The sequence below is a fragment of the Ostrinia nubilalis genome, chromosome 11, assembly GCF_963855985.1.
Source record: "Ostrinia nubilalis chromosome 11, ilOstNubi1.1, whole genome shotgun sequence".
NCBI classification, from domain to species: Eukaryota; Metazoa; Arthropoda; class Insecta; order Lepidoptera; family Crambidae; genus Ostrinia; species Ostrinia nubilalis.
Genome location: NC_087098.1, coordinates 6,560,589 through 6,577,808, shown reverse-complemented (window position 1 = coordinate 6,577,808; position 17,220 = coordinate 6,560,589). Strand labels below are relative to the sequence as shown.

General features: G+C 36.3%; 1 protein-coding gene across 1 annotated transcript; it reads left to right on the top strand.

The window, feature by feature from the left end:
• The first annotated feature begins 3,576 nt into the window (after window positions 1–3,576).
• On the top strand, window positions 3,577–11,328 carry LOC135075857 (beta-secretase 1-like). Its single transcript, XM_063970316.1, has 9 exons — window positions 3,577–3,909; window positions 4,073–4,192; window positions 4,476–4,628; window positions 5,060–5,234; window positions 5,753–6,000; window positions 6,299–6,373; window positions 7,419–7,529; window positions 8,842–8,976; window positions 10,677–11,328. The coding sequence occupies exons 1-9, from the start codon at window positions 3,781–3,783 to the stop codon at window positions 10,983–10,985; spliced, it is 1,455 nt and encodes a 484-aa protein (XP_063826386.1). The 5' UTR covers window positions 3,577–3,780; the 3' UTR covers window positions 10,986–11,328.
• The last annotated feature ends 5,892 nt before the right edge of the window (window positions 11,329–17,220 follow it).

Genomic DNA, 17,220 nt, shown 5'->3' with positions numbered 1-17,220 from the left:
GTTGCTATAGGTGTACCAGAATCTCATGGCAAATAGGGAAAATAAACTTTGTTGAGAGCAATACTGGGGAAATTGGAATAAACGATCTTGATACTATTTAATTTTTTACTTTTATGACTTTAATATTAATGAACATGAAGTACGAATATACATTTTAGGTAGGTATGAGTATGAAGAATATTGTTATAAATAAATCGTATATTACTTAAAGTAACTAATTTTATTATGCACCATACTTTTAACTTATCACTTCATTCAGAACTAGAAAACGATTCTAAGAACTCAACTTGCATTTCTTGTTCTTCAATAGATGATCAAGATAAAGAGGTGTTGTAAATAAATTGTTCTTCCAACATTTCAATGGAGAAGTTTCCTGATGTTAAAAAAAACTATATTTCTCTGAATGGGATTAAAATATATACCAAAACTAAAAAGACGGTGAAGTTTTTTTTAAAATCGATCCAGAAATGTCTGGGAAATTAATTATTTAAATTACCTACATACTTATTTTAGCGTGGAATTGGAACAGGCGGTGCCGTTCTTTTTGTATAAATGGCCAGGTCTGAGATATTTAAAAAAATGTTACAAAATTTTACTAAGAAAGAATCTTGAGTGACTTAAAAAAATAGAAATAGATTTAAAAAAAATATGGATCTGTCAACAGCACTGGATCAGGGGTGATTTACTGTTTGTACCCCGAATGACTGTCGTGCGTGAATACACCGATCAAAACGGCGTGAATAGTTATGCGCAACTTTAGGGCCCTGTAACTTATTTATTTGTAGAGATATTTTCATGATTCTTTCACAATTATTATTAGTTTTACTTATATTTATTTCAAGTTTATTTAAAAGAAAAAAATTGGAAACTTCTCCATTATTCAATCTTGCTTGATGAAATCTTTTTCAATTTTCTTTACATGGTCATAACATTTTGACCATTCCTTTGCACCAATTTGTGAGATATACCTGAAAACATCGATAAAGCAGCTATTAAGTAAGAATAAAAAAACATAACCCTCCTTCTGACGCAGTTGGGTAATAAGCTAAATGTATCAAACATTTCAGTCCAACTCACTGTCAACTCGACGGCGCGTTTAGAATCAAAGATTGACTTTGAATTATGCCTTATTTTACAATTCACATTGAAAACAATATGACTTACTTGAGCTTTTTCGACTTTTTCACAAAAATAACAAATAGTCAAGAAGAGATTACAAAATTTTTGCAGCGACTGACAGATGTCATAATTTTCTTTGACAGGTGACAATTAAACCATAGACAATTGCCATATGAAAAACACACTTTTCCAATATTTTTGTTTGCCATGAGATTCTGGTACACCTATACTAGTGACATCTCGCTCGCTTAGTTCTTTGTTGCTCTATTCCGCTAGGGAGGTAATTTAAGATGCTATCAATGAGGGTTTTCGCTATTAAAAAATCCGCCAGATGGCAATACGTAGACGCGAGGTCCAAATGCTGCATGATTGGTTATTTTTGACATGACATTGACAGATATGTCAAAATCCAATAATCACGCAGCATTTGGACCTCGCGTCTACGTATTGCCATCTGGCGGATTTTTCAATCGCGAAAACCCTCATTGAAAGAAGATTTTTATTTTCTTTTATTTTATTTACTTATATAGGAAAATAAGCAATGGAACAATACGTAAGCATAATTGCATAAATAAGTAAAATAATTTCGTTTAAATAAAACCGACTAAAAATTAAACTGACTCTGAAAAAGTAGAAAAATAATTTTTACGTTATCTCCAATATCGTCGAAGTTATCGCTGGAAAACTAAACAAAGTATCGTATATTTTTTATTTAAAATTAATCAGTAATCGAGATAAGTGAATACTTAAAATAATATCGATTAAATTTACAGATTATTGTCTATGACTCACAGGTTACAGCACTGATGTGTCAGAGACAAGTCATAGACAATATGGAGATAACACATGATTTTAAACGTCAAGTCAATTTGACAAGTCTCACAAATTTTCATCGTCCACGTATTTTGCTAAAATAATTTGTTTCAAAGATTGATTTCAAACTTGTATAAACGTGAAAATAAAGTTGGTTTCATGGGCTTGTTAAATAATGTGTATGATATTATGAAGACGTAAGTGATTATGGTGTAATTGTGTATGAAAGTGTATGTTTACATCTCTGCTGGATTCTAAAAAATCAAGGTATACACATAACTTACAACGTATTTGAAATACAGAATACCTACTATACATTTTTATTTGTGTAATGTGTAGTAAACATGATGAGTAGCTGATTTCGGAACACTACCATTGATCAAGGAATGTTGGATTGCATGAAGCTAAAGATAAAAATGGAGGCCAAACTTGGAACAACAACTTGAGTCCAATACCTACTTATCTCTATCTCGCTCTCTGTGGGCCGACCTCTCTTTTTAGTGTGAACTGTAGTATTGCTATCTCCTTATTGAAATCTCCTAGTAAATTCTTCGAAATAGCCAATTCACTAACCAAATCAGAAGTTAAACAAATAAATAATTAAATATTTGAACTACGATTACCTAGTTAAATTAAAAAACACAAAATAGTCGGCCGTTTAGGCTTAATGTGTTGGCGAATTAGGGAATTACAATCCCAATTCCTGGGAAATCGATACCATGTGGCAACATCGGCCCAATCCGGCCCATCATGGCGGTTGTTTACTATTTTGTTTATTAGGCAGTTAATTTCATTTGAGATTTTTTACAGGACAAAATAATTGTTTTATCACAAAAAATGGTGCAAAATTTTGTAGTGTATGGTTGCGGTAGTACGTGGTGTCCTGGAAATGACTTAAGATTCCACGCGTAAGTGTTTTTTTCGTGATTTCCGACATTGGATCATTTGTAAACATTTTTCACAGTAATTTCTTCCTAAAACGTTTTACTAGTATTTACACTTAACATTTAATGATACCTATGTCAAGAAATAAAGATTTTACATTGAGTTTCATTGACTTTGAGCAAATTTAATTTTGTTTTTTGTTTATTTAGAAAGAGAGAGTCTGCCCACAGAGAGCGAGATAGTGATACAAAGGTTGTGCTTCAAGTAGGTATTCGGAGTGTGGCCTCCATCTGTGGACCTGTCATTACTGTCAATAGTGCACTGTAGAAGATGGGCGATTGTTACTCCAACAATCGAATGGCTTGGTTAACTACTAATATTAAGAATCGAAAATAAAAATCAAATGAAATCACTAGTACATAAATTCACATTGCCAAACAAAATTGGTCTTTTTCGCTCTCAAAATAAAGTCCACTTGTGATTGATTTGATGCTTTGATCATTCTATTGCCACACGGGATTTATTGATTGCTTTACATAAGAGATTACTTTCATATGAGATTCGAATAATGTCCATAAACTAGTACTAGTGATAAAACTATAATTAATTTGTTTTTCTCTTTTTCCAAATACGAATGATTTTGTAAGGTTTGTCCAACGACACGAAAGACTTCTGCAATCGAATAATTCAAACATTTAGTATAATTGCCTATCTCTAGTGCACTGTCAATTGTCATTACTGTCAAATTAGATGCTTTTTGAACAGTTGCTTGCAATTTTGCAAAATTCGATTTGCATTTTCAACATTTGGCATTCAACACGATACACGCTTGATAATGTAAAGTGTAATTAATAATTGATTGATACTGTTGCTTGCGTGCAGTTACAACAAACGTAATATTGTTAAATCGACCGTGAGTCTGAGAGACAAAGTTTGTACCAATAAGGTACCAAATTAATCAACATGAAGCTATTTTATTTATTTAAAATCATTTTGTGGTTTTGCTCGATTCGTGCGGAAGAATACAATTTATCCGGTGATGCCGGCCAAGCGTACTCAATAGATATTCTTATGGGACACCCTAAACAAAAGGTATGGAAAAAACCTTGTAATATTATTTTCTCTCTTTGTTAATGTAAGTTTTGTATTATTATAGATAGAACACACTTTATTCTACACAAGATAAAAAAGAATGAAATACACAAAAAAGCTGGCACAAATTATTTACTTATTACAATAAACATTTTCATTACAGCTTCGAGTTATTGTTGATACTGGTAGTACAACGTTGGCTATAGCTTCTTACGCACGGCGTGAAAATGACGAATATTTTCATGTAGATAACTCTACAACATTGGACGACAGTGGCAAGGAGGTTTGATATTTTTAACAGATTTAATTCAAACTTCTTATTCTTCAACTATACCATCTTCCAACAAGATCTGAGACAGCTGTAATTCTGATAGGAAATGAACAAGTTAGACAACAGTGTACTAACATGTTATTTAATATTAAATCACAGTATTTGCTTAACTGATAAGATAGCTGTTGTTTGTAGTTTTGAAGCTAGGAAGTTGTAATTTGATAAAAGTTTGGTATCTTTTTGTTTTATTTATTACTAGAAACATTTACCTACCACCACCTTTAAATTTTTACAGGTTCAGGCGAAGTATTCACAAGGCAATTGGATAGGACATTATGTGACAGATTTTGTTGAAATACCATCATTGAAAAATATTCGAGAAGTAAGATCAGATTTTGCAATTATAACAAAGAGTCACAAATTCTTTGTGAATGGATCAGGTTGGCAGGTATGGTTTATTCTTGCTCTGAAACATTCTTATCATTTTACTTTTTCTGATCATTTTAATTCTTAAATACCTACTGGTAGTAATTTCAGAGAAGCCCCTAATTCATCTGATAATAAAAATACACAAGGATGTATAAATATGGTTATTATCTAACTTATGTAAATTCATAATAATGCAAATTTAAATTACTAAAATGCCTGGAAGTTTGCTCTTTGTTCTGTACTCGTAAAATAACTGTGTTATCTCTGGTACTTTCAGAGTTTGAAGTACCTAAGCTAAGTGAACAGTGAAGCGAACAGAATTGAAGCTATTGTCTGAAGTTCAGACACTAAAATTAAGTCACTAAGATTTATCTAAGTTCTGTAAATGTATTCTCATTGCTTTCTGTAATATGGTAGTTTATGTATTAACAATTTATTTTATGTTTTCAGGGTCTTCTCGGCTTGGCATACGAACCAGTAGGGGCGTGGGGAGAGCATGTGATAGTTGGATCTTGGTTGGACTCCCTTGAATGTGATTTGGGCAAAAGTGTCAGCTTTGAATTGAAATTGTGCGGAGTTCAAAGCACAACTAATGCTATTCACTATGGAAAGTTTTCTATGATAGGTTCGTACATAATTTGTGAATAGATATAAGTGCCTGCATGTATTGTGCCATTTAGAATCACATACACTGTAAAATACTGTGTTAAAGATATTTCAATAGCACACCACAATAAAACATTCCTGTAAGCCTGTCATCATCACCATCGTTTCAGCCACAGGACGTCCACTGCTGAGCATAGGCCTCAATGACTTCCACATCGCGCGGTTGGTAGCGGTCTGCATCCAGCGCCTTCCTGCTACCTTTATCAGGCCTGTACGCTTGTACCTGTACTCTATCTATAGAAATCTTTTATCATTGATACCATATTTTAATGGGACGTGGTACGTGGGACGTCCACCCACAAGGTGGACCAACGACATCATAAAGGTAGCAGGAAAGCACTGGACGCAGGCCGCTACCAACCGGGTAACATGGAATGCATTGGGGGAGGCCTATGTACAGCAGTGAACATCCTATGGCTGAGATGATGATGATGATGATGACCATATTTTAATGCTAAAATTGATTTTAAATTTCAGTTGATGAGAATATACCAAATAACACATCTCCGTTCCGAACACCAATTCTCCACAAGCGATGGTATGAAATTGGCGTTCTTGCAATCGGCATCAGGCATCCAAATGAGACATTGAATAATTCAATCGCACCTGACACATTTGTTTCCGATAACCCCAATGAAGAAATGTGCCAGAAACTCAATCAGCAGAAAAGTATTGTTGATAGTGGTACTACAGACATTAGATTACCAGATGAAGTATACAGAGAGGTAAGATTAATAATAACACAGTAAAAAATTAAGTCACCATCTGTGTAGATTTCTCACTGTATCAATTATTTTAATTTTCATACAAATCGGATTTTATAAAATATATTTTGTATGAAAATTAAAAAAATAAAATGATGATATCAAATTTCTGACTTCACCATACCATTTATATGCCCATGTTAACATGGGCTAGTGTCGGCTCATATACCTATTTACCAAACACCCTGTATAAGTGAGGGATTGTGTATGTTATAAAGATGTTATGCATGTAAGAATGAATTTTTATCCTATTTTTCAGTTGGTGCACAAATTAAGGCAAGAGTCCCAGGCACTGAACATGCTAATATTAGATGAATTTTGGTATCATGGTGAGGTAAGTTACATTTGATTGTTAAATTTTGTAAGGTAATAGAAATCCTACTATTCCTACTAATACACTCGTCGTCAAATAAATCGCACCTCCCGCGACAAGCACTTTTAAACGTATGCATCCCCACTTCCCACCAATATTGGCACTACTTAAAAGCCTAGTTCTAAACTTGATTTCATTATAGGAAAGGTTTTTACCCCAAAAATTTGTCTTTAGAAGGATCCAGAGTCACTTCTTCAAAAAATAGGTAGTTACGCTGGAGCCAATTTTTATGGCTATAAAACTGTTAAGTTGGGATTAATCACTATCCATCGGTTAAAGAGGACACGTGAGATCATTATTTGGTTTTATAGCCATAAAAATTGGTCTAATTGATCCCAGAGGTGAGCCCAAAGTGAGGTCTTTTTTCAAGTCACATTTATGGTATATGTTAATCATTTATTAAGAAATTGAATGTATTTTTCTTTAAGGATATTTATTGGGCTTTCAAATAACACCAATATTGTTGGGGTACCATGATTGTGTCAGAAGAAAATCTTTAAAGTTCGAGTCGCGGAAGGTGCGATTTATTTGATGTTGAGTATATTATAAATGAAAATCACGCAAAAACTACTGAACGGATCTTGATGAAACTTTACAGTATTATTGTTTATAGCCCAGAATAACATATAGGCTATAAATAATGACGATCTGTGCCAAACGAAATCTCACGCGGGTGAAGCCGCGGGCTAAAGCTAGTCTATACTATTATAAAGAGGTAAAGTTTGTATATTTGTAAAATTGTAAGGGGTAATCTCGGGATCTACTGAACCAATTTTAAAAATTCTTTCATCATTAGAAAGCCACATTATTGCTGAGTGTCATAGGCTATATTATAAAAAACCGAAAAATTCCACGCGGGCGAAGCCGCGGGCGGAAAGCTAGTAGAAAATAATTTTAAACTTTTATTTTTTAGACTTGAACCTGTAACCATTCACTTGTTAGATGATTGCAGATGAACTTCAGAAATAATTGTTTTCGATATTTTAATGCAAGACTATATTTTTAGGCAGCTTGCTGGCCCGAGCCTCAAGAATGGTTAGCGCTGCCGTGGCTTCAAATAGACCTACTGAGCGATGTCGCTGATAACCAATACTTCACTTTGGAGATACCGCCTCAGGTAATACTTATTTCCACTATAATATACTGTGGGTAAATGGATATTATTATCCATTAGGTAAAAACTGACACTCATGCTAAACACGCATTTAATAAGAAATCGCCATTTGACGGCGACGTTACACCACACTGTAGTGCAGGGATGGCAAATCGATGGCACGCGCCACTAGTAAAGTGGAACATTGATTTTGATTCATAAAGTTTCGCCATCCCTGCTGTAAAACAACATTACCAAATTATTAGAAAAATATTGAGTGTCAGGTGTGGCACACGACTTATTTTATACAGCCTTATTGAGAATATGTAAGGCGATTATCACACTGCACCGCGCTCCGCCATCCGCTCATTGTATGCAAGCACCTCAGTTTGTATAGAAAACACGCGCGGCACAACACACTGACAACGCGTCTCCGCGCGGGAATCTTTATAATGTAGCCACGCGGACCGCGGCGGAGCGCGGTGCAGTGTGATAATCGTCTAAGGCGCAAATCTCAGAGTCAGTCTTCTGTCCAATTTCAAACTATTCAAGTTATCTGCTTTACACTGGTCAATTCTATGTGAGCTTGTAAGTATTTTCATAAAAAATATTTTGTTGACTTTGTTTCTGATATAAACTTTAGCGTTTTGGGAACAGAAGTTGCGTCAGTTTTAACAAAAGATGGGAATAATCATCATCATTTCAGCCACAGGACGTCCACTGCAGAACATAGGCCTCCCCGAATGATTTCCACATCGCCCGGTTGGTAGCGGCCTGCATCCAGCGCCTTCCTGCTACCTTTATGAGGTCGCTACGTCTTTCGGTCTTATTCACGTAACAAAACATCAACGACAACAAATCGCTAAGTTGCGAATGTTGCGATCCTATCGAGTAATCGTTCTATCGAAATCACCCTTGTGAAAACGGATTCAGAACTGTTTTTCAATGGGACGACTTCTGAACGTCAGAGAGATCTTGACTGTCAAAATACGTAAATTAGGCCATAATAGTAAGGTTCGGCCAAACCAATGCAATCACACACGATCAGCCGGCGTGCAGCGATGGCGACCAGACTTAAGGTTCGGCCAAACCAGCGCGATCACACGCGATCATCCGGCGTGCAGCGATGGCGATCAATGTATTTAGGTCTGGTCGCCATCGCTGCACGCCGGCTGATCGCGTGTGATCGCGTTGGTTTGGCCGAACCCTTAAATGCATTGATCGTCATCGCTTCTCGCCAGCTGATCGCGTGTGATCGCGTTGGTTTGGCCGAAACTTTAATAATAAAAATTCAAATCCTGTACAGTAAATAATAAAATAACCTTGTCGTTTCCAGAACTATATGCGAGTGGTGACCGCTCGCAACAGCAGCGGGGACGGCGGCTCGGTGTCTCAGTTCTGCTACAAGTTGGGGCTGGAGGCGGGAGGTGTGGATACAGTGCTCGGATATACTGCTATGGAGGGTCTGAAGGTAAATGATTTATTTCGTAAAATATAAATAAATTTGCTACGTAAAGTTGCTTCTCTAACGGTTTTCTACAGGCTAGTGAGAATATGCGAAGGAATTATACAACCTAGTTCCACCAGGCCCCTTCCATCACCGGAGAACCAGACGCAGGCTAGCGTACCATCCCTACATTGTCGATACTCCACCAGCTCGTACTAAGCGTTTCGACGACTCGTTTATAATGCGAACAGCTAGGGACTGGAATTCGCTGCCTGCTGCTGTATTTCCTGAACACTATAATCCGGGCGTTTTCAAGGCGAAAATGAATAGGCACTTACTGGGCAGATATGTACCATCCTAGACTGCATCTCACTTAACACCAGGTGCGATTGCGGTCAAATACCTGCCTTGTCTAGCATAAAAATAGAGAGTGATGCCCGTTTTCACCATCAATCCCTAATTTTTAAGTGACCCCTTTGACAACAAAATTCATGTCATGTGTTACCATAGAGGTCACTTATAAATTAGGGATTGATGGTGAAAACGGGCATGAGACTATCAACTTGGAGGTTCTGGGTTCGATTCTCATCTCACATGTTAAAACCGCTTGGTGTATTTGTTTTTAATACCGTGTCTTACTGTAGGATTGTATCAACCTGATTTCCAAAAGAGAAGATTCTGTGCTTCCTAGTTCTCAAGGGTAAAGGGACGTAAAACCGTCGTTTCCATTGAGTCACGTCAGATACATGTAGCGGTTCAGTAAGAGCCAAAGCACACGAGGCGTTGCGGCGCCACACCGCAAAGATTTCTCCATATCGCGCGACGAGGCTTAACACCAGGTGCGATTGCGGTCAAATACCTGCCATGTCTATAGTCTGGTCCGGCAGCACGTAGAATTTTGTCCAATGACCCCAAGCTGGGTAGCTTTGGGATGGGTATCCTTATCGCTCGCGCGTAATTATGTTGCTGTCACGCTCGCACACTCACTGCGGGCGCCCGTCCCACAGTCGCGACAGCAATATAATTACGCGTGAGCGATAAGGATGGGTAGCTTGGGGTCATTGGTCAAAATTCTACGTGCTCCCGGATCAGACTATAGCATAAAAAAGGCGCCCCACCGTTCGTGTGCCTGCCACAGATATTTCTATGTAAGACGACACAGTGACACCGCTCTGGCGTCGCACCGCTGCCGCAATGCATAGTGAGCTTTGGCTTTGAGTATGACACGACTATAATAGACTAGCGGCCGCCCGCGACTTCGTACGCGTGGAAATCGTTTTACCCCCGTTAGATATCATGTTGATAGATGGCGGTTCACGGCTTCCCCTGCATGAATATTTACGAATGTCAAAAACAGTAGTTAGTCCAGCGCTGTAGATTTTAACCAATGACGATTGATGGCGCTTTTGAGACACCTCTTATTTATTTATTGAAATTTATTTGTCACATGTTGTCATAAATTATAGCCTATATGTTAATCTGGGTTATAAACAATAATACTGTAAAGTTTCAACAAAATCCGTTCAGTAGTTTTTGCGTGAAAGAGTAACAAACATCCAGACATCCAAACTTTATAATATTAGTAGGATATTAGTAGGAAGAAGAAGACCTGGTACTTGCCCTAATTTTAAAATTTCATTTTGGAATGTGTTAAGGTTCAAATCCAATGAAAATGCATAATTTTGCACGTGACTATACTAACACCACAATCATTTATTTTACAGGTACTCTTCAACAGATCAGGAGGTTGGATTGGCTTCGACACATCCTCCTGTGGGCCCAACGCTCGCGTATCAGGCCCGTACACCGTTCCATACTCCTTCATCGACTCTTGCAAGCTCACCAGATCGGATTCTGAGACAGCAGTCTCCATAAAAGCTGCACAATGGGCCCTATGTGTCATATCTATTGTAGCCGGGTTTGTACTGATATATCTTTTGGCACCAGCTGTCAGGATGTGCATATTGAGAAGGAGACAAAGCTCGGCGCATTCTGTATCGCAAGACGCGTTGGTTGATCAGGAATTGAGTTAAAATGGCTGCTGTTATGGGCAGAAATTTTTGAAAAACTGATGTTTACGCTATCTGTCTCTCTTACTCATGCACGGTTATTGTGTGAGTGAGAGAGGCAGTGATTCAGCGTAAAGTCTCTGAAGCAAGTAATTGCAAAATTGAGAGAAGAACAACCGATAAAACATTAAAAATGAATGAATATTTGACTTTCTCGCACTTGCACGCTCCTTGGATGAGTGAGAGGGACAAATTATTTTTGAGAAAGTGTGACTTCAAGAAATCAAGTCAAGAACAGATGACAACCCATCAGACATGTGTTGTTGTAGCAAAATGGTTTCTATTACAACTAGATAAAATACAAAATTCTTTATAGTATGATGAGTCGTCTTCAGGGCCGGATTAACCATCTCGGGGCCCCTAGGCACAGCTCGTTTCGGGCCCCCCCCACAAAACCGCAATTTGGAATTTTTTACTGTCTACCTTACGAAATAGAATGAATAAGAATAAGAAAAACTTTATTTGACACAAAAAGGAAAAAACAACAAAGGGACTTAAAACTATACACGCATATTTTTGTGCCAAAAAGGCCGAATGAAGGTACCATCATCATCAACAACAGACTTCAGTCATCACATTGCAAAGGTATACGCCTTCCATCAAGTGAAAAGACTTTCGCCACTATCTAGTACAGCACGAAGTATCGGAGTCATTTAAAAATTAAACAAAGAATAGGAAAATCTTGCATATCTATACTAATTATTATAAATGCGAAAGTAACTCTGTCTGTCTGTCTCTCTTTCACACCTAAACCACTGAACCGATTTTGATTAAATTTGGCATAGAGATAGTTTGAGTCCCGGGAAAGGATAGTTTTTATCCCGGTTTTTGAAACAGGGACGCGCGCGATAAAGTTTTTCTGTGACAGACAAAATTCCACGTGGGCGAAGCCGCGGGCGGAAAGCTAATATTTTTATAAAACTAACATAAACATTAAAAAATAAAAATGTACATAAAGTAATGTAAACCAAAGCAGTAATGCCAACTAGGCCAGTAGAATAATAAGGCTGAGTTGCACCATCTTATTTTTACTTTGACGAACGTCAAAAATCTGTCAAATTCCATACAAAAATTTTGGAATTGTTACGCTTAAAATAACCATCCACCACTTAATAAAACCACCATCTTATTTTTACTTTTACGAACGTCAAAAATCTGTCAAATTCCATACAAAAATTTTGGAATTGTTACGCTTAAAATAAGGTGGTGCAACTCAGCCTTAAACATGAAAATCAATCAAATCGGAAATAATTCCTACAAAAAGTTTTCTTGTTTTAACTAGCTTTTGCCCGCGGCTTCACCCGCGTGAAATTTCATTTGTCACAGATCGTAATAAATTATAGCCTATATGTTATTCTGGGTTATAAACAATAATACTGTAAAGTTTCATAAAAATCTGTTCAGTAGTTTTTGCGTGGAAGAGTAACAAACATTCAGACATCCAAACTTTCGCATTTAGGTATAATATAAGTAGAGTGGTTTCATTTCTTGCTCTTTAAGACTATCCTAGGTTTTCGACTTCGACGGAGCACACTGGTTCAAGAAACGATTAAAATGGAATTAGCGATTTATTCACTTTTTTCGATGGAATCATGTGTAGAATGTTATAAAAAACGTTTTGTTTAAGTTCTATTTTTCTAAGAAATGCGTAGTTTTTGCTATATTACATGTTTTGTGTTTTATTTGTATGAAACGTTTCCTTCACGAGGCTCTTATTCAAAATGTTAAAATTTGTTAAAGATGACTACTTATAGGTTTTAAAGAGTTATACTAATAGAAGCTAATACAGTAACAACTTTGTCCCAGTACGTCCCCGTTTAGGATATAAGTGATATTTTCTAAGGTACGAAAAAGTATACAAAATATATGGCTATAAGGCAACTTAATGATAATTTATTGATTTTTTAAAATAAAAAGAAGCTAACAATCATTCCAATCTTAATCTTTTATTATTCAACATCATCATCAACATGTATAAACTCAAAAGTTTCATCATTATTTGAAGCTAGTTCATTAGGAAGAGGAGATTTTGGACTCGCACTCATTTTTGGTCTTATTGTTGACAAAAAATGATCCGAAGAAATAAGTTTATTATTTAAAATATCACGATTGGTCACTTTTCGGTTAATTTTACGCGTATGATTCTCTCTGATCTTTCTAAAATCTTTGTTCTGCGATTCTGCAGTTTCTTCCGATAGTGCTCCTATTGGCATAATATCTAAGTACTTTATGATGTCACCTCCATGTATAAGAAGCTTATGCATGCTGGATGGTATGTAATACCAACCGTATAAACTGACGAACAACTCAGCGGTTTCCCATCCATATTGTGAGGTTTTGGTGGTTTATTTGCTCACCGGAAGCCATAGCCCATAATAATACAGACAACCTAGCGATCAGATCTTGACTAACTCCAGTGATGTTGGATGTTTTTTCTGGATCTGCAAAAAATCTACGCGCAGTATTTCCGTTGTTTGTTGTTCCAACCCCTTGCTGCACAATATCTATTAGCAATCCAGTTTCATCGCGAAACCGTTATTGTATTTCAGCTTTTCGTTTCTCCATAATTGCTTTTTTATTTCCTCTTGCTGTCCAAGTTTTAAATTCTAGTCTATAAGCAATGTGTAATATAGTCTCCATAGCCCGTATCCATGCGTGCAATGAAGATAGGCCATACTTGTTCATATCGACATTTAAAGATCAGTTTTAATTTTGTTAAATTATTCATGTCAGTTGGTTTTGCTTTGCACTTAGATATTATGCCAATAGGAGCACTATCGGAAGAAGCTGCAGAATCGCGGAATAAAGATTTTAGAAAGATCAGAGAGAATCATACGCGTAAATTTAACCGAAAAGTGATCAATCGTGATATTTTAAATAATAAACTTATTTCTTCGGATCATTTTTTGTCAACAATAAGACCAAAAATGAGTGCGAGTCCAAAATATCCTCTTCCTAATGAAGTTAAAAATTTACTAGCTTCAAATAATGATGAAACTTTTGAGTTTATAGATATTGATGATGATGTTGAATAATAAAAGATTAAGATTGGAATGATTGTTAGCTTCTTTTTCTTTTAGAAAATCAATAAATTATCATTAAGTTGCCTTATATCCATATGTTTTGTTTACTTTTTCGTACCTTAAAAAATATCACTTATATCCTAAACGGGGACGCACTGGGACAAAGTTGTTACTGTATTAGCTTCTATTAGCATAACTCTTTAAAACCTATAAGTAGTCATCTTTAACAAATTTTAACATTTTGAATAAGAGCCTCGTGAAGGAAACGTTTCATACAAATAAAACACAAAACATGTAATATAGCAAAAACTACGCATTTCTCAGAAAAATAGAACTTAAACAAAACGTTTTTTATAACATTCTACACATGATACCATCGAAAAAAGTGAATAAATCGCTAATTCCATTTTTATCGTTTCTTGAACCAGTGTGCGGAGTTGTGCTTAAGTGGTGGGGGCCCCCGAAAGGGGGTGCAGTAGGGTGCAAGGAAGAGGGGCAGCCATAGTAGATAACACAGAGTCGTTCAGGAGAGTGCAGAGAAGATGTGCAGCAACCGTAGTTAAGGATGAAGGAGGAACAAGGATAGGTAAATCCAACTCGTGAGGCATAACAGGGATACGCTGGTTAAGGCGGCGGCCCTAAGGCGGCGGCCCTTTTCAAGGTTTGGGACCCTGCGGGTATATTTTCTCACTTTGTCGAAGATAAGCACGAGAACAGTTTGTCCAAAACATATTATTATGTATTTGTCTTATTAAATGCAGGATTGAATGTCCTTCAACCGTCATGAAGATCAGTTTTCGATACATTAAGTCCTTTACGCGGTATACTTAACAGTAAACCGCAAAAATGGCCCTTTCGAGGGGCCCCACCACTTAAGTACAACTCCGCCGCAGTCGAAAACCTAGGATAGTATTAATGGGCAACAAATGAAGCCATTAAAACAATAAAATCTTTTGTAGGAATTATTTCCGATTTAAAATCTAATTCTATGGCCTAAACGTTACGAAAATTAACTTCCACAATATCGAAATATGACGATTGAATGTGTAAACCAAAATAAGGCGAAGTTTTGAGGTGGTTTGAGTTTTGTTGCATAAAAATAATCTTTAACGTATGTTTTTTTTTTTCATTTTTTTAATCGGGAGTGCTGGGCCCCTGGTCATAGTGGGCCCCTAGGCACTGGCCTTAAGTGCCTTATGGATAATACGGCACTGGTCGTCTTCTGCCGGGCTAGGATGCGCGCCGTGATAAAATCTTATCGATTTAGACGACAAATGTATGGGCTTATCGCGTAAAATTGATAAAATGGCGCGATCAAGCTTATCGCAGCGCGCATCCTAGGCCTACTGATCAAGTAAAGAGGAAAATGTAATGTGATTTATGTTTAGGTAATAACAAGTTTAACTTGTTATCGGTTTGCCAATTGACATTATCTCTTGAAATATAGAAACCAGACAAGTCTCACAGCAGTAGTAGTATGTACTGCATAAATAAATAGTCGTGTACGAATACTAATATTACATTTCACTAGTACACTAATGTGTTTTAAATTAGTCAGTGTAACATAAATTACGTAGTTAAATTACACTAACATTTGTGTTGTGGCTGGAACCATCAATAAGCTCTATAAGAGTGATATATTATCATAAGTCTGAATGTATAGTTAAGTTTTATTTTATCTCAATTAACTTATGAAAATTTGTGGTAATTAGGAATGTGTGATATTTATAGTGATAAGTTAGTTATCAAGAATTTTGAATTTCATAAATTCAGTGACTTTATTTTCCAGCTATAGAAATAAAATACAAAAACATTTTTTCCAAGTTATTGTGTCATTTAAAAATCATAGTCTAGTCTAGTCAAATTAAGGAAAACAATTTTGAAAATTGCTTGGTTTAGTGACTCGTGTACCGGACTTCAAAACCGTATAATAAGTTACTTGTTAACAATCCAATATCTTATGGCATAAATTGGTATTCTTTGCAAATTATTTTTACAATAATTGTATTGAACACAGAAGGATAACACTTGATTTTACGCTTCTGTTTAGTATTAGTTTTAAAGACTGTAGTTAGTTATCCAATTTTGTGCTGTTTTAGCGTAAGTTCTTAGATATGTATATGTTATAGTCAAACCTCGAAGTTCCGGCACTCCTAGGTTTGACTAGTCAATCCTCAGGTCTGACTAGAAGTCTTAGTCAAAGCCCAAACATTTCGGCCTTTGACTAAATAATGTTAGTCAAACCTAGATGTAACTAATTTGGTCAGGCAAAGGTCGAAAGTCAATTTAATGAAATCGGGGTTTGACTAGTCAAACCTCAATTAAGACTTTAAACTAAACTATACTTCATTGATCTTGAACTTATTGCATAGGCGTTACGGGCGGTTTTCACGCGCACGCGCAGCTGTCTCTTTAGGTGAAGGTACGAGTAACTAAACTTATTTACTGAGGTTGTTTGTCAGTGTTTCTAGATCGATCTTGAAATTACTAATTTTTAGGGTTCTGTTACCTTAAATTAAAGGATAAAGAGTTAAAACGCGACCCTATTACTATGACTTCGCTAAAGATTGTCTATCACCAGGCACGTAACTCATGATTCGTATCTCATGAATCATTCTCAAAATATTTAGTTTTTTATTCACTTTAAAAATAAATAATTCAATAAAATACTTAAATATTTAAGGGGGGCTCCCATACAGCAAAAGCGACTTGTTGCAGTTTTCTACTCGATATTAAAACGTTAAACAGTTGAACCCTTGAAATATTCACATAATATTTAGTTGCATATCTATTTTAAAAATAAATCATAAAATTAAAATAAAATAAATATTTATGGGGGGCTCCCATACAACAACAAAGTCTCACGAAACCCTTCCCATACAACAACAAAGTCTTACGAAACGAAATGAAAACGTGAGCGAATCCGACTCGCACTTGGCCGGTTTTCTATTTGCCGTCTACTTTTGACCGAGTCTGCCAGTCGTTTCTAGGATTGACTAGGCAAAGCCCGAATCAGATTATTTTAGTTTTGACGTTTGACTGAACAGTTTAGGCACTTCTAGGTTTGACTTAGTCAAAGGCCGAAATAAGAATTCACTTCGGGGTTTGCCTGAAGGTCTTGGTCAAACCTAGGATAGACCAGTCATTCCGCGAAGAGACTGCATATCGACCTTTGA

Excerpts from the sequence above, each read along its gene's own strand:
- LOC135075857 (XM_063970316.1), top strand. The coding sequence starts at position 3,781 with ATGAAGCTATTTTATTTATTTAAAATCATTTTGTGGTTTTGCTCGATT. Across the intron at positions 6,001-6,298 it reads CAGATGAAGTATACAGAGAG|TTGGTGCACAAATTAAGGCA; the intron begins GTAAGATTAATA and ends CCTATTTTTCAG. Across the intron at positions 6,374-7,418 it reads AATTTTGGTATCATGGTGAG|GCAGCTTGCTGGCCCGAGCC; the intron begins GTAAGTTACATT and ends CTATATTTTTAG.